At 46.1% G+C, this 22,984-nt stretch overlaps 1 protein-coding gene across 14 annotated transcripts in view; it reads left to right on the top strand.

The window, feature by feature from the left end:
• The window catches only part of MEGF11 (multiple EGF like domains 11), a 252,033-nt gene that overhangs the window by 179,223 nt on the left and 49,826 nt on the right, over nucleotides 1-22,984 (top strand). For all 14 annotated transcript variants that reach the window (XM_050309804.1, XM_050309792.1, XM_050309791.1 and 11 more), the window contains 3 exons: nucleotides 17,418-17,538; nucleotides 19,048-19,211; nucleotides 19,611-19,713. In XM_050309804.1, coding sequence (XP_050165761.1) covers nucleotides 17,418-17,538; nucleotides 19,048-19,211; nucleotides 19,611-19,713 — 388 coding nt within the window. The remainder of the gene's footprint in view (nucleotides 1-17,417; nucleotides 17,539-19,047; nucleotides 19,212-19,610; nucleotides 19,714-22,984) is intronic.

Below are 22,984 nucleotides of genomic sequence, written 5' to 3'. Positions count from 1 at the left end.
TGTTCTCTGCTTCGTGTCAGCAGCTGAACCGGAAAGTTGGAGCTTCCATCTCATTTCCAGGGGTTCTCTCAAGGCCAGGTGTAAAGAGATTTATTGAGGTGTGAGGGGCAGGGCTCAGAAGTATCTGTGCAAGATACTGGTGCTCAGAGGTGGAATAAAAAGAAGAAAAGGTCTTTAAGGTTTGATTCCCAACTCAGACTAACAGAAAACAAGGATTTATCTTCTCTGTGCGGTGGTGACAGACAAGTGCAGGAAAGATGAAGGCGGCAGCGTGTTAGTAACAAATACAAAATAAAAGCTGCCAGGATCCCCCTTCTTATCAGGAATGCTGTTCAAGTGTGCAGCACAAAAGTATTTTGGGACCCTTTACTGCCCACATTTTCAAAAAGCATACCTTGTCCAATATATATTGCCCCAAGGCAGCATTTTTGCAGGCAGGAAGCCTGGGAAGTTCCTATTGCATTGCTTCAAAACAATATTTAATCTCGTAATAAAGAGCTTTCTTGCATTGACATTTAAACAGCTTGGTTATTGAGGATAGCTCTATAATCACTGAAGCATATTTAGGCATTAGTATCATTGCTCTCACATAATATACTATAATCTCTGGCAATTAGTCCAGGAGGGGAAGTAAAGCCTTGAAATTGCTAATTTATTGCCTCTGAAGCGTATTTGTCATTCGTGTGCATGCCAGATGACTTGAGAGCTGCAGTGGTTCTTTCAGATGCTGCAGAACACAGGCTGTGCAGAAAACTGGGCAGGGACCTTCGCTTCCCACCCCACTGAATCCCACTGGGAATGCTCCCAGGCAGGGAGAAGGTGCTGCCTGCAGGGGAGGTGGGAGATGCTGTGGGGCCAGAACCCTGCAAGGCTGCAAGTGCCTTTTCTCAATGACACCCTCCAAGCCTGGCTTTCCCTTCAGATCTTCCTGCCTGGCTCTTGCTGAGGCAGCAGGAGCTTTGCCTGTGGGTGGAATGTTGCCCTTGGATCGGGCAGGTGTGGGATCCCTGAGTGCAGGACGTGTCCTCTGGCAGAGCTGAGGGTGGAGTGGTGCTACTGCAGAGCTGGGCACAGCTCGTTATTCAGAAGAGCCAGAAGTGAATCCCTCTTGCATTTTCTGGCTTGGTCAGGAATTGTGCCGTGTGATTGGAAAGAATAAAACCAGGAGCAACATCTGACATTGTACAGAAATGTTTGATCTGCGGGTCTTACAGAGCTGAGCAGGCTGAGGGGTTTCTAAGGAGGAGAATATGATGGGAGATGGGATATGACTGCAAAATTGAACTGCAGAGGCAGAGAGGTTGGACCCATAGGCTTTGGGGAGTTCTGGGTGCCTGGAATACACAGTGCCCAAGGAAGGACAGTGTTTTCCTGACAAAGCACTCCTCCATCCCACTCCCCAGCACAGATGGTGTGTTTTTATCTGTGCCCTGTGTCAGGGCAGCTGGGCTGGGTTTCAGGATGAATCATCTGCTCTCACAGCCAAAACAGGGACATTTTGTTGGGATGCAGAACAAGCCATTAAAAACACAAAGCATCTGGTCACCTTTATTAAATGTATTAAGTGGAAAGGCAGCCATCCCATAGGTTGAGGTGGACGTGAGCAGAGCACTTAATTTTTGGAAGTTAAGCAGATTCAAGTTGTAAAATAAAAATGTACCTTGTAGCTTAGGAAAAAAAAAAATACATTATTTATTAGCTGTGACATTTCCAAAAATTCAAATGCCACAGCTAAATAGTGGTGAGCTTGCAGTTTTGGACGGAATTTCAAAACATTTTCTCTCTTCTTTTTTCCGATGATTATTTTGGGTCAGACTCAACAACCAGATTTGCACATTTCTGGCTCTGAAACCAAATGACACTGTTGTAAAGATGTTCCTGGGTATCGGTAGGGGGTGTTTGTGTGAGGTTCTGATGTGACTGTGCCCACACCAGGGGATGGCTCTGTTTTAACTCGGAGGGGTGTCGGAACCACAGAGCAGAACTGGGGGTAGATTTGACTCAAAAAGTAGCTGGGGGATGTGAGTGATCCCCAGTCATACCCAAACCAGCCAGCTCTTGGAGGCAGCATTCAGGGCAATGCAAATAGGATAACAGGAGTAGAGGAGCCACAAGGGAATGTTCTTCCCCCAAATCACAGAGCTGCTCCCCGTTGCTCCAGCAGAAGAGTCCACACCAGGGGCCTGTTGGGAAGGCTGAGCTTACTGTGAAGGGAGGAGAGAGGCTGGATCAGTTTGACTAAGCTGACTGCAGGGAATCACCATTACAAGCACACCAGCAGGGCACTTCCCTGGAGCTGGTGTTTTACCATATTTAAGCATTGCCTCTCTCAGCTCTGATGTGATGAATTGCCAGTGATGCTCTTCTGGGCGGTTTTGCAGAGCCATTTACTGCCATCTCATTTGTGGCAAGAAGGAGCCTGGTAAACACACCCAGGGAGTGCACAGATTAGCCTTAGAAAGTACCCAGGGAGAGTCTTTACTGGTGGAAATTGGATCCTCACTCCCACATGCAAATGGTTGCTCCTTGCAATAAATTACTTGGATGCGATTAGAGGGATGGTGAGAGGGGTTTTACTGACTTGTACCTCCCCCTCCTTCCAACTCCTGCTCCAGGATACTCTTCTACAAGCCCACTGAACTCAGTTGTGCAGGAGGGGCATAAAAGAAATCGGGACTTGCCATGTCTTCTTTTCTTTTGTTTTTGGTTCATTGAATTTTATTCCTGTAATTCAATAAATGTGTTGAAGAAGGCCAGAGGATATGAATTAAATATGACAGGAGACCACAGGAATCCTGACCTTGTGTCTCACAAGGAAATCTTGAAACCAACCCCCTGCACGTACCTATCAGCATTTTAGCTGCTGCAATCATTATAAATGCTGTTGAAATACAGCTAAATTCACTTTCCCTGTTGCACAGCTAATTGCAGCTTCCCCGAAAACAGCGGCTATCTAGAGACCTCATCCCGTGATGTGCCTTTGTTTCTTTATGGATGCTTTGTTTTCTTCTTTTGAAAAATGGGTTTAACTTCAAATGCTTTCCTCCTGTGTGCTGGGGCAGGGAGGGATGTCGTTAAAACCTCGCTCAGCCCCAGACACTCCGAGGAAACTTTGAGCCCTTCTCTGCACCACGTGCGGTCAGCTGTTACTTCAGCGGCCACTCAGGCCCATATTTCACATCCAGATGACAGAACTTGTATTACTTTAAAGAGTTCATCTCTTTATGCTGCTCTTTTTTTGAAGGCCTGTCTGCTTTTATTGAGCCCTGCACGCTGGCAGGCGGAGCGGGCACTTCATCACCCCAATGGAAGAATCCGTTTGGACATTTCTCTGTTCCTGGACTGCAGTGGGAGATCCCACACAGGCCAATCGCATCCAGCAGAGTATGGAAACTGCAGCGGTGCTGACCTCTGACTAGGAGATTTTTCAGCTTTGGGAATGTTATTTGGATTCCCTAAGACCTTCCCAGCTTTGTCCCAGTGCTGTGTGTCCGTAGCCATTTACATCTTCTATTGACGCTGCGTCAGAATTGAGTTTTAAAAACACAATTAATGCCTTTCAAATATACATCCTTACAGAAGTGCTTGTGGGTTTGCATCTCTGGCTGGGCTCAGTGGGAATCTGGGCACTTAAGAACTGAAACACAGGCTTAATCTGGGTCTGGAAGGCCATAATTTCGTCTGGCACGCCAGAATTTCTCAGCATAATGTTTGCTGTACCGCAGGGATACAAATTGCTGCCAAGGTTCACATCAGAGTAAAAGTTTACAGCCTGCCTGCACGCTGGAGTTAAAGTCAGCCCCTGGAACACACAATTAACCAGGGCTGGAGCACTTAGTAAAAATAAGTAGATATTATAGCGCTGTAAAGCCGTTCAAATGCACAGCAGGTGTGCAACAAACTTTGCATGGGATGATCTCTGAGTCTCTGCAGAGAGCCACACACAGGCCAGTCTTGGCCTGCTCTGGTCCTACTCAGTGAGTAAAATGATCAGGTTACTCTTCCAGAGAAATGAGGAGGACTGTGATTTATGTGTTATCTGTGGAGTTCAGAAGGATTACAGGTCCAGCCTGTTGAGTATTCCACCCATAACTGGCTTCCTTCTGGCACGTATCATATCTCTTGTTCCCTGAAGAAAACATACAGGAGAGAAAAAGCAATCTTTCCCTCTCTGTTAAGAAAAATGGAAGCCTGTTCCCCTGTCCTATACCTTTAAAATTCTCTCTGTTGTCTAAAAGGAAAAAAGAGTAAATAGAAAGGAGCACCTTATCGTCAGTTGAATTTTCCCTGAAGGACCAAAGTCCCAGGTAGGTCTGGAGGAATTTGAAGAATTGCTGCCTGTAGGTGTTTTCTAAACACACAAGGTACAAATTTATCAGAATATTCCCTCTCTTCTACATATTTACTTTCATCATTATTCTAAATGTATCATTCTTCACCACTTCAGAAGGAAGCAGGAATAAAAGCGAGTGAGACTTCTTTGTCTTATAAGGCCCTGGTTCGGTAGTGGAATTATTTTATAGATTTCACAAAATTCTCAGCATAAAAAATGGACCTCAGGTTGGAGATAGCAGATCTGGTTTGGGGGCTTTAACTCATTTAAATGATCCGTTTCTCTTTGAGATAATTCCAAAAGTACTTCAGTGGAAGCTCATCTCAGAGCAACGGGGCACCTCATCAAAAGGTTTAAAAAGAAAAGACGAGGGGAAAAAATCTTCAATAGAGCCTGTGTCCTTTTATCCTTGATTTACCGAGCATATCAGTTACCCCCCTTTGTTAAGAGCTCTTTTCATTTCTAGGTATAAAATAAATTCAACCATTTTATCAAGATGTTCTTGTTACCAGCCACCAGTATAAATTTTACTTGCTGTAGGTGGGGGAGAGGTTTTCTGGCACAGCAGTTGTCCAATTAACTGGAGTATTACAGGCAACAGGGATGGTTTGCCCGGGCTGGTTTCATGAATTACCCGAGTGCACGAGGAAGATGCATTTTCTTCTCCCTGGATTCCCATTTGTGTTTGTGACCCAACATCTCCAACCCCTGGTGAAGGGTGAGGAGCAGGGGAGAGAGCACAAGGAAGGGCACCCAGGTGGGTCTGAGCATGGGCTGCAGCTGGCAGAGAATGAATTATTAATTAATAATAAAAGTAAAACAAGTGGTGGAGCTACAAGAGCCTTGTTTGCCACGCATTTCTGTGGTCTCTCCTGCCCCCCTTGCAGGAACACTGGCAGGTCTCCTGTGACACTTTACCTGGCAAAGGACACTCAGGTGGGCTCATGGACCTCAAACTCACATAATTCCCTCCCTTCATAACCAGATTAAAAGAACCATGGATCACATTCCCAAAAAAGGAAAGGATTTTCCCAATATTAAGCCAAGGTGTGGAAGAAACTGATTCCTGTGCTCTCATCCTCTGAACTCTCTCCTGTTTACTGTGGTTTTCCCTTTGTTTCTCCCAATCATCCAGAAGTTTTTAGGAGAGTTAATTTTAAGAAGGTTGGGAATATTCTGCTGGAGCCCTGACTTAATTCCTCAGCTACCCTTGAGGTCAAGAAACACGGACAAGGGAAAGGCAGAGCCAACCCAGGAGGGCTGTCCCTGGTGATCCAAGCAGCAGCACAGGAGGGAAAGTCCCTGCTTGGATACAGGGAATAGTGAGATGCAGCTGAAGAAACAGCAAAAAGGCAGATTCCAAGTGTTCTGAACAGGTTTGAGAGGTCCATTTTGTCAAAGGCAGCGAGAAGGAAATGCAGCCTCTTTGATAACAGGTATCAGTGTCAGTTTGAGGGCTAGGGGTGATGTGAAATACAGCAATATGGGAAATGCAACTAAAATAAGTGTAAAAAAAATGGCAGATGTTGCTGTGCCCTGGGAAACTATGATGGGAGAAGTTAAAATTATATTCACATGGTGTTTGAGAAGTGGACAAAGATAACAATCCTGATAACTGGGAGACAGAGCAGGTCCTCTGCACCAACTGTGGCTGCATCCCAGGTCCTTCTTTGCTGGTTTTGGTCTCTGAGGAAGGCACCATCCTTCAAACCTGCATTTTCTTGATGTCTTCTAGGTAGAGATAAGTCTGAAAGCTCATCTGATAATTTTTTTAAGCTTACAAATTACTTCACAAGGGGGATGTGGAGCAAGAAGTGGATCTCAAGCAGGCAAGAAAAGCCCCTCTGTTCCATAGAGCCTGAGAGTGAGCTGGGAAAATGTTCTTGAAATAAAGGAACTGCCACTTTCTCATTGGACAGAAGTTTTTCTCTCAGCTGGGCTGGAAGTTGGAAGGCCCTGAGTTTATTGAGAGAAATGAAAACATCTCACACCCAGTGTTTTGGTATGTTCCTCACATAAATGGAGCTGGTCAGGGATCTTTTATACCTATCAAGATTTTTGTATATCCATAGGCCAGATAAAAACTACCTCATAATATCCCTTTTCACTGATGACCTCTGAATTTTCTTACCCATTTCTCTGTGCATACAAACCCCCATATTTATGTGGATGCAATGGCTGCACTTTTATTTTTTGTGGGCCCTTGGGACAAATAACGGACTATAAATTTTCACATCCCAAAGCTACTCCATCTGATCCAGGCCAGGTCAGTGCAGACTGAGAATGATCTTCCCTGGGTCATGCAGTGGCTGCATGGAATGACTTGGTCTCAGTCCAGCTCCCCGTGGATCAGCGTGTCCATCACAAACCGCATTTCCATCAGCAGCGACCGGTGAATTTCCCGGCACAGGGAGCCTTTGTACCATCTTCCCTTCACAAACCATTGCCTTTGGTCAAGCTTGGTGGCCTGGCTGTGGGATCCATTTCAAGGTCCCCGTAGGACTTTTTCTGGGGACAAAGGGCACAGGTGCTGAGAGCTTTTGGAGCAGCTCTTCACGGGCACTGCGAGCCCCTGGATTGTTCCGTGCCTTTCCCAAGTGGCTGGTGAAGTGGGAAAAGTCAGTCCACCCTCGAGCCCTGCCATGTGTCATCCAGGAAACAATGGGCACCACCTCAGTGCCAGGGAGCTGGATGTGGGCTCAACCCAGGATTTCAATAGCAGCTCACAAATGGCTTCTTCTGGCTCTGCTGCATTACAGGAGAAAATATCCCCCATTCCCATCCCAACAGGGAAGATCATTATGGGGAGGCCACCTGGGTATGCCCAGCCTTTCAGAACAGGCTGCTCCCCTATTGATTTTGAAATCAGTTTTTTCTATCAGTTTTATATGGGAGTTTGTATCAGTGCTGTCTGTTGGGCTTGGTGCTGTTCTCCCCCCCCAGCTCCTCTTGACCAATTAGTGGTTTCTGTGGAGCAGCCACAGCCTTTGGGAGCTTGTTTTTTTTTCCCAAAGCCTGGCAGTGCTCCTGTCACACCTGCCTGCAGGAGCATAACAAAGGCTCTGCTCCCACCTCAGGGCATTTGTTGGATGCTTTTGAGCAGGTGAACTGTTGTGCCAGAGTATTTAACAAGGTCACGGGGTGCACAGGGCACAGTGGTTCTCCCTCAGTTGGGGAAGCTGCATCCCTTTCTTTGAATTCAATGGAACTTTTCAGAGCCTTTTATGAGCTGTTCCATTTCATTTTCTTTGCCCACTCTCTTGTCAGTGCACAAGCTCCAGGAATTGTCTGTGACAGCTCAAATTCTGGTTTGTCAGCCCAGGTTTACCTGAGCACAGCTGCTGCCTTCGGTGGGATCGTCCCAGACACGCAAGAGGGGAGTTTGCCTCAGTGGCTGCCTCTGCTAATGAGAACTTATTCAGTCACACACAGGGTTTATAATTTGGTAAGAACTCTGAGCAAGTCCCAGGTCTTCTCTTTCTTCTCATATTTGCTTTTCCTGGGCTCTGCTGCAGTTTTATTTACCTGGGGAACTCCAAAGTTTTCGTAAGTGGGTCCAGAGGAACCAACTTGGTACAGAGAGCCTGAAAGCCTCTGCCTTTGTTGCTAGCTGACATATTTCATGTGTTTTATCCTTAATTGGCAATGTGGCTGTGTCAAATTGCATTTCCTTTCCTGGAGCCTCATTCAGAACCAGTGGAGCTCAATATTCTGTTCAGACTGAGTTATTTGATCTGAATTTTGCAGAGGAATAAACTGCTTGCCAATAGCAGTGTCTCCTTTCATCTGTTAGGCTTCTAAGTGTATATATCTTTATCCACTCCATCTGTGGGTCCATGCATTAAAGTGTTGGTAGCTGGGTCTCCTGGTAGCTCCAATTGCAAACTCACTTCATGAAAACCACCTAAGGACAGGATGAAGTCACAGGTTAGTTTTGCATTTTAGTTCCTGTGCAGCTATACTGTCGAGGGAAAACCCTTTATCCTTCACAATCAGACATGTGGAAATGGAAAATCCTGCTTTTGTTTCCTTAGGCCAAAGAGCAGCTGAAATTTTAGTGGATCTTGAAGGTCTTGGCTGTTGGAGTTTGGATTTAGGAATACCTGAGAGAGCTTGAAGGGGATGTCTCTTGTCTGCCTGTGTGTGCCTGCCAGGTTATTTACCAGCTTTTCAGAGGGTTCATGGCAAAGCCCATTAGCTCAACGTTGATGAAGTTGATATATTTTGTTTTCTAGATAGTTTTTTTTTGCTTTGATCCTTGATTCCTGCAGTGTCCAGCCCATGTAGCTCCTCCTGGACTCCGTGCTGTGGGAGCACAAATCAAAGTGTGCTCTGCTGGACTGATCTGAGATGTGCTGGGACATTCTCCTCAAGTGTACAGCACAGCTGGGGGACAGTTCTAACAGAAAGATTGCAAATAATGCAAAACCATTGGGATTGTCAGGATAGATATCCCCATAGATAGCAAATCTGGGGAAAGGTTCCTGTTGCTGAATGAATGGGTGTGTTGAAATTCAGTGTTTGAAAATGCAGAGTAATAAACTATGGGGAAATAGTGGTAAGTAAATACACAAAAGGCGAGTTCTAATTTAATTCCTGCCATTCAGGGAAGGAGATCAGGCAATCACTGTGGGGAGTTTTCTGAAAAACTCAAACCCTCAATGAGTCTAAAAAACCCAAATGAATCCGGAGTGGCTGATGGAATAGTTACAGCGATCGGGGAGAGAATAAAAAACGGGACAGAAACCCCATTTTTGTGGTATTGTGTAAATCCATAATATATCCAAATCTCAAATTACTGCACACAGCCTGGCTGATTTCTGCTTACAAAGGAGAGAATGGAAGGAGTGACAAGGATCATCTTTTATATGGAATGGCTTCTATAGAGAGTCACTCGATAAGGTGGAACTCGGCTCCGAAAACAGATGGCAGAGGAGGGATCCGATAGAGATCTGTGGAAGTGGGGATGGTGCAGAGCACGTGGACAAGGAATGGTTATTTACTATTTCTAATAACACAGGAACAGGGGGCAGCCAATTAAATGATTGCACAGCAGGTTTGAAGACAAAGAGAGTGCTTTTCACGGAGAGCGTAATTAAATTGGGAAATGGCCCCATAAAATGAGAATAAGAGAGTGGGATGATTTTGCTTAGAAGAGGGGTCACCAAGGGTAGGCATGTGAGAGGGCTCTCACTCCACAGGGGAAGGGGAAGGAGGAAGGTTTGCTTGCTACTTATCACAGTGTAGGAAGTTTCCCAATTAAAAATCAGGCAGTGGGTTTGAAGCAAGTAGATAAAGATGGGGTTTTTTCTCCTTTGTATTTATAATTAAACTGTGGATCTTCTTGCCAGAGGACGTCATAGAGGCCAGAGGTATAAATGATATCTTTTATTTCCTGTTTTAGCCACTGTCCTTTTAGCAGAACAGTTCAGACTTGACAGCCAGAGCCCAAATTTATTATTGCTAAAGAGTCAGGACTGTGCCACTCAGGCTGTGTGGACAGAGCAGAAACCATCTCTCATTTCCAGGCAAAGGTACTTCCATAAAGTAGCTGGGGCAGAGCTCTCAGAGTTGTCTGAAGGACCCTGAAATGCCAACCTGTGTTTCCAAACAGCTTGGGCTCCTTGTGCTGCCCAAATCTGGGAAAGGAAATGATGGAACCTCACGCAGCGTGTTCAGATCTTCCCTTTGCCACAGTGGGAACCCTGATTCAGATCACTCCATTTAAAAAAGCAGAAGAAAACAGCTTTTTTTTTTTTTTTTTCTTAAATCTTTACCATTAGCATTCAGGGGCTGTGAGTCAGTGTTTTGCCTTCTGTCCCCCACTTTGGGTACAAGTTGCTTGTTCAGGTACCTCATGAAGAGCTCATGCACCAAGGATATACTTCTCAGGGATATAAATACTTCCCACTAACTTGAAATAACACACCTGATGCCTCAGCTGTTTGACCTTTTGGGACATTTCATTGTGATCTGGCCACGGGGTTTTGGAGAATTTTAGAGAAGCAGCTGATCAAAGTTGGTTCCAGTGACAGCAGTGAGCCCCACAGATGTTTGAGCCTTTACAGCTTCCCCAGGGTTAAGTTTCAAATATTTTGAGGGTTTGTTCCCTGCCCCACCTGTATAAATCTGCAGTGGCTCTATTGCAGGTTTAAATTGCTTCAACCAGGCAGGGCTTGGTTATGCAGCTGGCCCCATACTGGACATTAGCAATCCTCCTGGTACAGAGATGATTGACCTGCCCTGATAATTGGCCACTTTTACCCAGTCTAAATCCAATCCCCTATTTTTGGAGAGGTCCCTCCTGGATAAATGTGTTTTCTGGTATTTTATTAGGTGAAAAGTGCTGACTGTATAAAAAAAAAAAAAATCTCGTTCAGAGGTTGATGATCATCCCTTTTACTCTCCACACTGCTTTCCTTCTGAATACATTTAATTATATGATGCTGTATTCATTGCCTTGCTGACACTAAAGGGCTCTGCAGTTAAGCCTAAATACTAAACCAGGCAGATATTCAAGTGCTGTAAAGTCAGCCTGGATGTTTTTGCCAGCAAGAGTCCTGCACTGATTTACAGGAAGCAAGAGGGAGGGTGAGATCTCTTGCCTGCTTTCTTTATTGAATTCTCTTTCTTTCTTTTAATGCCCATATTTAGGTGACTTGAACAGTAGGAATGGATTTTTTTAATTGCAGATAACTGACTGGTATTGGGCATATTTTTAGTGCAAACTAGAAAACTGTTCCCTGGTGGTGAGGGGGATTATGGTGCTGGCAGAGAGAAATCCAGCTCAGGTTTGCTGACTTTTAGTATGCAAAATCCAATTTTTTTAATGAAGGTTTTATTTGTGTTTGTTTTCACTTGATTTCATGGAAGGGGAGAAAAAAAAACAAACCCTCCCAAAGCTTAAATTTGCTGCCTTTATTCATCAGTTTTATTGTGCCAGAGCACTGTTCCTTTTGGCTTTATGGAGCATGTTGGAGTTCAGATGCTGGAGGGCAGGAGAGGGGTGAGGTTCTGTGCACCCTCCACTTCAGAAGGTGAATTCCCAGTGGATTCCCAGTGAGAGAACCTGGTTCTGGTTCTTCTGTGGCTTTCCTGGAAGGGTAGCATGTGTAACAGGCCACAAATGAAGTTCCCATTTGGTTTGGTTGTGCGTGTCTTGCTGAATGCTTTTGATCAAACACTGAATTTAAGGATTAGTACTGGTGCTAATTGTTTGAAACTTGGCATTTACTGTGAAATTTACTGTATGAATTAGCATATTAGCACAAAATCAGAGGCGAAATAAGATGCTGACATCCGTTTTAAAGGCTTGTAAATCCTTGTAAGGTTGTAGGAAGCAAAGAGAGAAGCTCTGCTCATTCCCAAAGGTATCCGTGCTTGGTCCCCTAGGGCATGGCCACGTTTTTCAGTGTGCCCAGAGCATGAAGTGCAGCTTTGCAGATGGCTCTTGGAGGGGTTTATGATTTCATGAAAGACTTAGGCATTCAGGCTGCCAGTGGTTGTGTCTTTGGATGAGTCGTGAGCTGTAAATCACTTTTTTAAAGTATTAGAAAACTCTTTCCCATCCTTTCCACCTCAACCCATCTTTCCCATGAAAAGGATAAAGGGAAAAGGAGTCTGAAAAGGTAATTTTAGATGTAAATCAGACTCCAGCAGAGCTCCATCACATCGTGTTCCAAGGTGGGTGAAGGAGCATTTGTCAGTGCTCGGTAACAGTGATCACCTGCACACGGAACAGCCATGGGAACCTTCCCCAACCTTTTACTGCCTTTTATCATCAGCACCAATAATAACCTCTGCAGGGAGTAATTAGCAACACCCAGAGGGGAAAGGAATTCTGCCAGAGGACATCATTATGTCTGGGAAACCAAAGATGCTGTGTAGTAAGGTCATGGTTTGAGTCCGGGGTGGAGGACAAGCCCGGTGCAAGTACAGAGTTTCCCGCTGCTGCTGAAGTGCTGATGAAGAGCACAGTCATTTCCACTGAACACCATTAAGGGAATTAGTTTGTTCTGACAGTTGGTGTTGCTGGATACCATATGTTTACCTTGAGGGAATGTTTGTGGAGAACCACTCTGGGTTAATTGTAAATGCCACAATTACATCGGTAAATATGCAGAAGGGTGGGTGTGATCTGCATCGGTGCACAGACACCGGGGCCCGGCACTTGGAACGTGTGTACAGAGGAATATGTGCTCTTTGGTACTAAATCCACACTGATCAGCTTATCTGGGCTCACAGGCATCAGGCACAAACAGCCCCAGTGTTTAGTGCCTCTACTCTGGGTGTTGTTGCACACAGAAGGCACTGCAGCGTGCCCTGCTTTCCATTCAGTGCCTGCTGACAGCGGCTGCCCCTCTAATTCACCTGCACAGGCAGGCAGGGAGGGGGAGGGAGGGAATCACACCCCACTAAAAATCTCTGATTAGCTGGAGTCCCATCTCAGGTTACCAAAGGTTCCAGTATTTTGCCTTTCAGTGCTGTCAGTCCCCCCCTTCCCAATAATCTGCAGGAGTGGAGGATTTTCAGCACCTTGGCAGATTAAACCTCAAGAGCAAACCTGTCGCCCAGGTCTTTGTCATGCAAACTTGAGGCCAAGTTCAATAACATCCTGTGACTCTTCTGCATTGCGGAAGCCTTGAAAAATTGATTTTCTGTTTTGCCACTGAGTTCAGTGGAACCAGGCTTCAGCCCTCCAAAGGAATTGTATTCCTGTGGATTGTAGCTGCTTCTGAAATCCTTAATTTCACATCCTTAAATAGTCAGACTTTGAGATAGATAGAGCAGGTATGGGTGCAGACTGTGCTGGGTGTTGTTGGCCACTGCTGGGTTATTAACTCCCCTTATGGTCTGCTGTGCTTTTATTTCCCCCCCCACCTTTGAAAATACATTTCAGAGATTGAAAGGCCTGATCCAAAATGTCCAGGAATGAATACAAGTCTCTGTATTGATCACCAGAAAAGGATTTTAAAGGGATTTGGTCATTGTTTACAGCAGGAATGTACTTTCAACAGAAACAAGAAATGTAATCTGTTAGGGCAACATTAATCCAGGGAAAACACTCTCTGGAGCGGCCAGAGCTTGTTAACACAGCAAACACCTAAGGCAGCACTGTGTCTTTAAGCTCTACTAATATTGAACAATAATAATTTTGGTGGAAGAAAATCTTCCCCTCTCCCTGAACAGAAACAAGGCTTATTATTGACTGCCATCGGCAAAGATGAATGCGCCGGCCCTCGGAGTCCATTAATATTTGATGCTGATGGATGGGAGCTGGCAGCTGAGTTATTAATGGAGTTTGGTTCCTTGGACCTCACCCTCAATCCATAGGGGAGAATTAACCATAACACAGGGGCTGGATGCCCAAACCTCTCGGGGTGCTGGGAAGGGCAGTGAGGAACAGCAACAAGGAGGGTTTCTCGAGGACTTACAGGCAGGGAAGGTCGGAGGTGGGGCCACTTCCATCCCTGCCACCATTCATTCTGATTTACAGGGGACTTTTCGGTCACCTTTAGGGTCACAGGGATTAAGGTGCCCCCATCAGGTCTGGATTTCAAACAGAAGGAGGCTCCCTGAGCAGCTGTGGGGTGTGGGACACCCTGTCCGTGGTGGCACCTCCCATGCTGGGGATGGGGATGAGCTGCTCCACACACAGCAGGGCATTTCCCAGGGCTGGCCCTGACCCCACATCCCATTGTTTTCCATCCTTTATGTTAGATCTGACCCCTAAAATTAGAAGTAATACATTGGGTAGATGTCAGGGGTATGTTTTGATAGACTGGGCCTTCTAAGTGAAGATGATGAAGAAAATGAAGCTCTTTGGAAAGACTGTGATGTCCATATGGGTCATTCTGACTTGGATAATAGAGATGTAAAGTATCAAGTTATTTATAGCTCAGTTTCTTAATACAACTTTTAACATTTTCAGGGGTGTATGTTTGATTGAACCAGCTACTCCTTCCTAGCAGGGATACCACACCCAGGCATTCACTGTCCTCATTAACCTCCCGATCTTAATAGAAAAAAAAGAGAATAATCAACATACGGAGCACAGCTGTTGATTAATTTTACTAAATAGGATAGAAATATAAAGTGCCATATTGCAAGAGTGAAGATTCAATACAGCACATTTGAAATCAGTTTTGTTAGAATATATAACTCATTAACAGCTGGATAGACTTGCACTGCAGCATTATCCACTTGGGCAGGTGGTGAGAGGGAGGGAGAATTTACATATCTCTAACAGTACCTGAATGCATTTAATTTCAGAGGTCATTCTCCCAAATCAAGTTCAAAATGTTAATAACAGGGTGTGAATTTATAATTAACAAAATCTTAGAGCCAGTGCTATAGTTCAAGTGCATTTTCCTCTTATGTAATTAAGAAGTTAAGTGTATTTGGCAGTTGTCACTCAGAGAGCTCTGAAGGTCTTGCTTGTCAAACCTGGGGATAGAAATCTCATTAAGCCAGGTATTTTTTTTTCAGTTAAGGTTTGTTTGCAAGGTAAAAGTGTGTAGGTGGTGGGCAGCCAGAATGCCCAGCCTCTGTTAGTCCAGAAAATAAAGCACATTAAAGTAAATGCCAAAACTCAAAGCCACGGTGAATAGAGATGGAACAGCCTGGTGTTCAGCTTGTAAGAATCACAGAACCATCTTTAAAGGTGGAAAAGACCTCTGGGGCCACCAAGTCCAGCTGTCAGCCCAGCCCCAGCACTGTGTTCACCACTAAACCCTGTCCTCAAGTGCCACAGTCACATGGTTTTTGGAGATTTCCAGGGATGGTGACTCCACCACTGCCCTGGGCAGCCTGTTCCACCACTTTCTGTGGAGAAATTGCTCCTCATATCTAATCTAAACCTCCCCTGGTGCAACTTGAGGCCACTTCCTCACCTTTTTGTCCTGTCACTTGTTACCTGGGAGAGGAGACTGACACACACCTCACTACAGCCTCCTGTCAGGGAGTTGTATCCCTTTGCTTTGGGATGTCCAGAGTGTGTTTGACTACCAAAAACCAGGGCCCTTGGCTGGGGAGAACTGACTGCCAGCAAGATCTGCTCTGCAGTCACAGAACATCAGCTGAGGAACTGGAAATCCACCTGCTGCCTCCACCCCTGGCCCAGGTGGTTTTTTAGAGGCATCTGGATGTGGCCCTTGGGGACAGGGTTTAGGGCTGACTGATGGCTGGAACTGGTGATCTTGAAGGTCTCTTCCAACCTTGGTGAGTCTGGTTGGTTAATCTGCTTCCCAAGGGGATATTTTAGCTCCACATCGCTCCGCTCCACTTTCCTTTTCAAAGGAATTTTCTTTTCCTTCTGGATCACTAGTTCAAATCCAGATAAGGTCAGTTGCCATAGAAATCATTGGCAGTGCCAGCAGTCCTGTGTCGTGCGTGGAACGAGTTGGGAGTTTCACTCGCACACGGTCCGGGTCCCTAAGTGGCACTAATTGGCTGTCTAATTGTCCCAGGCAGGAGAAAGGCAGAGGATTGATTAGGCGTGGAGGCTGAGTGCCCCTGTGCCAGCCCCGCTTCCTGGGGCTCATTCCATAGGCATGCTGGCAGGGTAATGAGGGGCAGCGTGCTCTGGATTTGACAGGCAGCATCTTTTCCTGCCAGGCCTTTTCAGGGGGACTTGTTTTACTCCACCAAGGTCAAAGATAGCATCTTTTACAAGCTCAGGAGTCAGGGGCTTGCGGGATTTGCTTGGGAGCAGCGCACATTTTAACCGTTTCCTTCCCCCAAACCCCAAGTTTTTAGTATAAAATAGGATGAGTCACAGTGGTGTGAGGCAGCACTGCTGCTGAAAGCACAGAGGGGGTTTCTGGTGCTCAGAAACCTGCCCATATTTCCCTTTGCTGTCTCAGTGGCTGGTGTGTGATGTACAGGCTCCTGTAGGTAACTCGCCACGACACAGGGAACCCGACGTGGGGTGTGCATTTATCTCCTGATAAATGGATCCTCCTGGCAAACAGCAAAGCCTCTCACCTGCAAAAGCACGTTTTGACCAATGTCTCTCCCCCTGAGCTATGGTACAGGTCACACCGTGCAATGCAGGGCCTTTTTAACTCAGAGTAGGTTCTCTTTCTCTGACACAGAACCAAGTCATTAAAGAGTGACTCACTGAAGTAGTAAATTTAGGAGCTAGTTTGTGATGTGAAAGTCAGGGCTACACAAAGAATCAAAAATACCTTGTCTATGCTAATGTGTGCAGACCCAACCGTGGCACTTAGCAAGTTTACTGAGGTTTAAACCTCAATTAGTGAGGTTAAGCCACAATTCCTTTAAACCTCGTTGTGCTCAGATTTTAATTCCCATGTTGTGTCAGATGAACAGCACTGGTAAGAATTGTGTCTCTCAACCACACACGCTGATCAGTGCATGCAGTGTTAGTGGAATGTACTGTTGAAATTTGCTATATTTCTGTAAAATACAAGTATTTCCTCTCCTTTCCCTCCCTTTGCCCACACCTGGAGCAGAAGTAGGACAGGGCCCATGTGTTCTGCTGTGTGCCTCCTCTCTCTGCCACACACACCCCTCCTGTTCAGCTCTCTTCCTAAAGTCCCAATCTCATGCAAATTAATTGAAAGCAAGTGCAGGTACCAGCTCTGCACCAAAAGGCTCTGCTGCACCTGCCATGTCGTTTTCCTCTCTGCCAATCTGTGCAAGATGAGCATGCACGAGATCCTTTAGCTCTTTAACAGCCCTGTTCTTGGAATATATTTCCCCAGGAATGCAGAGCAGTCTTGGTGCCGTTTCAGACTGTGTATTTTGTGATTAGTGTTTCGTAAGTGATGTTTTGCTTAATGATCTAACATCTGTTCAAGGAGGTTTGTTTTTGTAACTTCCCCACCTCCCGCTGAACCAATGCCAGAAACTTGTCCCTTTCCTCCAAGTCAATCAAAGCACTAATTGCATCATAATCAGGGGAAGCAGCAGTGACTGCTCAAGTGCTGAAGACTCAGCAATCAACTCACAACTCTCTGTGTGGAGAGAGTGAGAGAAAGGCTCCCTGTGCCGAGATGGGAATTTCCTGCAATCCCGATTCCTTGAGCTGACTCTGGCTTTTTTCTTTTTGGGTTTGCAGGGAGATGACTGCACCATCACCTGCATGGCAGGAACCTATGGAACCAACTGCTCCTCGGTTTGTAACTGCAAGAACGACGGTGCCTGTTCCCCTGTGGATGGTCTGTGCTACTGCAAAGAAGGTAAACAAAATTGGGATTTAACCATTGTTGGCAGTTTGGCATCAGTGCTTGTCCCCTTCTGAAGTGGCACAGCTGTGCAGTCAGTAACTCCACTATTTTCTCGTCTCCCCAAGTATCCAAAGTCAACAGAGGCTTGACTGGATGTTTTGTCTCTGCCTTGAGCAGGGGCCACACGTCCCTGCTCTGCTGCAGGAACAGGTCACAGAACTAAGTGTGTTGGCAGAGCCACAGCTCCTCTCCAGGGGAAATGCAGAGCAGTCCCCAGATCGTTGGGATGGTTTTCTTTATCCCTTTGCTGCCCTGTCTTTCCAGGATTCCAAAGCCCCTGTTCTCCTTCCCTGCCTGGAGTGGCACACTGGGCACAGGAGCAGAGGCAGCTTCCTGCCAGTCTTATCTGCCATCCCATTGCTCTGTTCTGTGCCTGGCCTTGTTCATCCTCACCAGACCTGCAGATTGCCTGCCCATCTCAGCCTTGGGCTGGTCCCAGTCCTGCTGTTCTGGGCTCCTGGCTGATCCCACCCTCAGCTGGGACTGTGTGTGAGCCCTGGCTCTGTGCCCTTGGTGCCACCCTCAGCTGCCCATCCTCCCTGTACCCCGACACTGGGACACCCCAGCCATGGGCAGGTGTCCTGTGTCTCCTGAGCCTGCAAGGGCTCTTTTATCTGAGGAAACAAGAAGTCCTACCTGCTCCAGAGTCTCTCTGCATCTTTCTGACATCTTTCCTTCCCCTCTGTGTCCATCATTCCCTCCTGTGCCTGGTGGGGACCATCACCCATGCCATCATCCCCTGAGAAACCTTCACTGCTCCCCAGCACGGTGTCTCCTGTGTTCCCCCAGAAGCCCAGCATGAGCTGTGCCTGTCTGACACACAGAAGCCCTAAACCAGAAGTGAGGCAAATAACAATAAAATCTGGCATTTCCAACATGAATTAATGGATCACTGTAGAACCCCATTTAATGAGGGATTATAAACCATGAGTTACTGCTCAACTCCATTACATACAGCTGCAGTGTAATGAAAGTCATTGTGTGGCTGGTAGTTAAGATTTGAGCCTTAATGGCTAGAAATGATGGCCTTGGTCTTTTTTTAGGTGTAATAGCTGCTTTGTATTAAATAGCTTTGTCAAAAAAAAAAAAAAAAAAAAGAAATAGGAGGCAAGAAACAGGCAGCATCAAATGGCAAGTTTCTTGCATCCCCAGGGGTCAGCAGGTCTGCAGCCTGACAGGCAGCACAGCCTCTCTTGTGCTGCCCCAGCAGTTCCCAGGGAGGCACCAGAGACCTTCATCTGGGCACAGTGACACCTACATCCATCCCCCTCGGCATGTGCAGATGCTGGGAGATGAAGCTGGGAGGTCATAATGAAAGGGTCAATCTTTGACCCCAAAACAGTCTTAATTCACACTAAGAAACCGGTCCTAAAATCACAGAGCTGCAGCTGCCTTTCTTGCTGTCTCTACCTCACTTGTTTTTCCATGAAAACATCCCAAATGTCTCTCCTGTTTCTTTAGGGTGGCAAGGAGTGGATTGCTCTATTCCATGTTCAAGTGGGAGTTGGGGTCTCAACTGTAACCAGACGTGCTCCTGCAGCAACGGAGCTGCCTGCAGGCCAGCAGATGGCTTCTGCCTCTGCTCCCCGGGATGGCAGGGGGAGTTCTGTGACCAGCCCTGCCCTGTGAGTACCACTGGGGTGCCCTTGCACCCCCTTTAAACCACGGCCCTGCTGAACACAGAGCAGGCCAGCGTCTCATTTTGTCTGGGGCTGCCTGAAGGAAATCGTGTGTGAATGACAGATTGGGGGTCTAGCAGCTGAGTGGATGTATTATACTTTGCATTATATTTTATCAGAGCTGTGGCTGTGTTATCTGCATTTTCTTGAGCATCATTTTTTAAAGTGATTCTTCATTTGGTTCTCTATAAAAACATTAGGCACCGAGTCTCCATCTTCTCTGCATGCTAATTTAAAAGATGCGACTCAGCATTAAGAGGGACGTGATAGATGCTTTTGCACGTTTCAGAACAAAAAAAAAAAACCTGATTACTGAGAGGCCTTTTTTTATTTGTATTTTTGAAGGATGGAACATATGGTCTCAATTGCAGCGAGCGCTGTGACTGTAACCACGCCGATGGGTGTGACCCTGTCACTGGGTACTGCTGCTGCCTGGCAGGCTGGACAGGTAAAATTAAGAATTCCCTTGGCAAACCTTGGGGCTTTGTTGATTTTGGGGGTTTTTGTTGAGTTTGTTTTGCTTTGCTGTCGCATCGTTTATAGCACTGGACTTGTGACTGCGAACTTTTAAATAATGGATTGAGGCAGGATCAGCTGAACTCGCCCGTAATTTGAATCACCGGTGATGGTGACAATAATTGGCATTCATTAAATTTGTATTCAGATGAGCCAAAGATGGCTCCAAACCTGGAGCCAGATGTTAGCCTTCTGGAAAAGCATCCTCAGGAGAAATGCAGATCAGCTGGAAATCCTGCAGAGTTTTTCTCCTTGAACAGCCCTTTCCACGGGGGTGCAGCTGTGGGACGGTGGGTCCCGGGCACATCGTACCTGGGATGCAGATGGGGCTTTTCTGCATGCTCAGGGTCGATACAGCTGCTCCATCACGCAGAACTCAGAGTTTTGCCCATTTTCCTACACTTCTTGTCACGCAGGAGGGCAGTTACAGGGAGCAGATCAGTGCTGCTGTGACAGAGCTCTCGTGATGACCCAGCGGCAGAGAGGAATATTCCGTGAAGTCGAAGAGTCCAGGCTGGAGATCTCAGTGCAATTAGACCTGCACTTGACTCCACACTGATGGTCTCTTTGCCAGCTTTTGACAGCTGACACAACAGCAGCGGGGGGCAACTTATTGACCCAACCAGTATTTCACACTCAGCTGCCTAAAATGCTGGTTAATGTCCCTCCGCTCCCTGGCGAGGCCCTGGGGGGAGATAAAGTTCTATTCTTGCCCATAACTGCAGAACCACCAGTGGCACTGGCAGTCCAAATGCATTTACATTAACAGCAAGTCATTTGGAACATTTAATTGTTTTTTAAACAAATACCAAGCTGAAGGAATGTGTGGAGCAGGGCAGGCTGCTCAGGCAGCTGGGGTTTGGGATCCTGTCACCTTTTCCCTTCTGTTTCTGGTGGAGAGGACACACTCTCAGCTCCCAGCAGCATGAAGCAAAAGCAGGGAAATTATACCCAGAACATCCAATGGAAATAATCTCTTAAGGAATAAATAAAATGTAAAAATAGGAAGTTCTGCACGCTGCTTACAACAAAGCTGCTTTTTAAGGATACCGGGCCTGCATTGAAAAGGGCATTTTTTCCTCCAAGAAAATCCATTTTATAATCTCACTAGTACCCCCTCCTCCATCCCCTTGCCTTCCTCGCTGGCTGGAGTGCATTCATCTCTCTTTGCCATCAATATATCCATCTATCAGGCTTTAAAACTCTCCTGTGCATTATTGATGATCAGCAGAGAAACAGCTGGTGGGCTTTTCCTGTAGCCATTGTGAGTTTCTTCAAGGGAGAAAATGGTTTTTAAAAGCACAATAAATTGAGGAGAGATATTTATACACACTTATTCTTAAAGTTTATTACACATCCTTCTGGGTGTAGCATTCCAGGGGAAAGAAACCGCAGGAAATGAACTTTGCAGGCTGTGCAGACTGAAAAGTGTGGCTTTTTCTCCAAGGCATTTATAACAAATACCTTGTGCTTACTCCCGGGCACACCTGTAAATGAACTTCAGATGCAGATCCTAATTACTCTAAGTAAAGGTAAAAGTAATTTCTGATGTCCTCCTCCTTTTGATTTCCATCTTGGGCAAGATAAATGTGTATCACCTTGCAGAGGATTAGCTGCAACCTAAGCACTTTATCCTTCAGTGTGCCCCTGTAGCTCTGGAACTCCTTCTTCAGGATCACATTTCAGGGAGGAAAAATATTATGTTCATATCCAAGACCAGGTTGGAGTTGAGATGTTGACAGGGCCACGTAAGGTGGAAATGTTGATAGACAGAGCCAACATGTGTTTTGTCAATTCTCCTTCCAGTGTTTTTTCCACTTGGCTTAGCACCAGACACAAGGATGAATTCTGCTCATACTAGTTTGAAAGTATGTAATTTAAGAAACTCTTCAGCTAGATAATTATATTTTCAAATTAAGGAGTGTGGCATCAGTGAAAGATTAATCTTATCTGCAGTTGTTGTGAACTGGGCCATGATGTGTATTGCGGTGCATTTTATAAATATGAGGTGATAAATAATTCAGGCTGAGATTTTTGCTTTCTGGGTTTGGTACTAATTAGGCATGGCCTGAAAAAGATCAGAAAAGTTCAGGATCATGGAACATCTGAAGGTTTTCCTGCCCACTCACACCAGACAGAGAATTCACGTGGCTTTTTCTGATCCTAATAGCCACAAAACTTCATCTGAAACCAGCATATTCTGTGTGTTCAGCCCAGACGTGGGACTCCCTCTTGATGTCGGTGTTTTATGTAAAGATCAAGGGGAAGATTGAACCCATTTTTCTTTAAAGTGGTTTCGAGATGTTCCTCATATAAACCTTCAGGGACTGATGGATGGGAAGGGAATGGAGGAGGACTGGGAGCGGAAGGAAAAAGGCCTGTCAAGAGGAGCCCACAATGTAAGTTAATAGCAATCTGCCATCCTTTTATGATGTCATGACTGCCACCCACCAAGACTCTTATTGAGGACAGTGACCTTCTGTGGGAAGGTCCCAGCTGAGGGAAGGTAATTTTCAGGAGCTGAGTGTACCTGGCAGATGGGAAGATGATGAAGAGATTCCCACATACCAACCAGGAGATCACAAAGCTGTGCAAAGCAGCTGGATGCATAAATAAGCACACTGGCAACAAGCTGCTCCGAGACGTGCACGTTCCCTTTCCACCGAGTTCTGTGGGGAATTGCACGTGTGCAGCCCAAGGCAGGAGTTAGATCAGATCTAGAGATGACTGAACCCTGGTGCTGCTGCTGAAAATTACCCAGCCCAGCACACGGGCACGTGGAATCACAGATGCCTCGGGAGGAAGCGCAGAAAGCAGGATGTTTGTGCTTCAGAGTCAAAAACCACGTTGGATAAAGGCTCTCGTGTGGTGCAAAGTGAGACTTGTTCAAAGGTTGGCCAAAATCAGATCAGTGAGTTGCTGCAGAGGTTGAGTTCCCAAGTGTGGGATGTAGCAACACCGAGGGCTCAGCCTTGCATGGGATGGAGTTCTCCAGCTTGAACCAGCACTGCATCCACATCACCTCACCTGTACAAAGAGTGTCCTGGAAATCCAAAGGAGAGATGTTCATATCTACTGCTGATCTAAAAAGGAAAAGTGTAGCCCCCAGAGGATCAAGTCTTGACTGATCAGACTGGTTTCTAAAGATTAATGAGGGTCTCTCGCTCCTGCTCTGCCGTGCGTTTTATACCCAGGCACTGCTG

The sequence above is a fragment of the Myiozetetes cayanensis genome, unplaced genomic scaffold (assembly GCF_022539395.1).
Source record: "Myiozetetes cayanensis isolate MyiCay16 unplaced genomic scaffold, myiCay2020 scf14, whole genome shotgun sequence".
NCBI classification, from domain to species: domain Eukaryota; kingdom Metazoa; phylum Chordata; class Aves; order Passeriformes; family Tyrannidae; genus Myiozetetes; species Myiozetetes cayanensis.
Note: the sequence above shows the minus strand (reverse complement) of the source record. Positions and strands in the feature narration are given on the sequence as shown.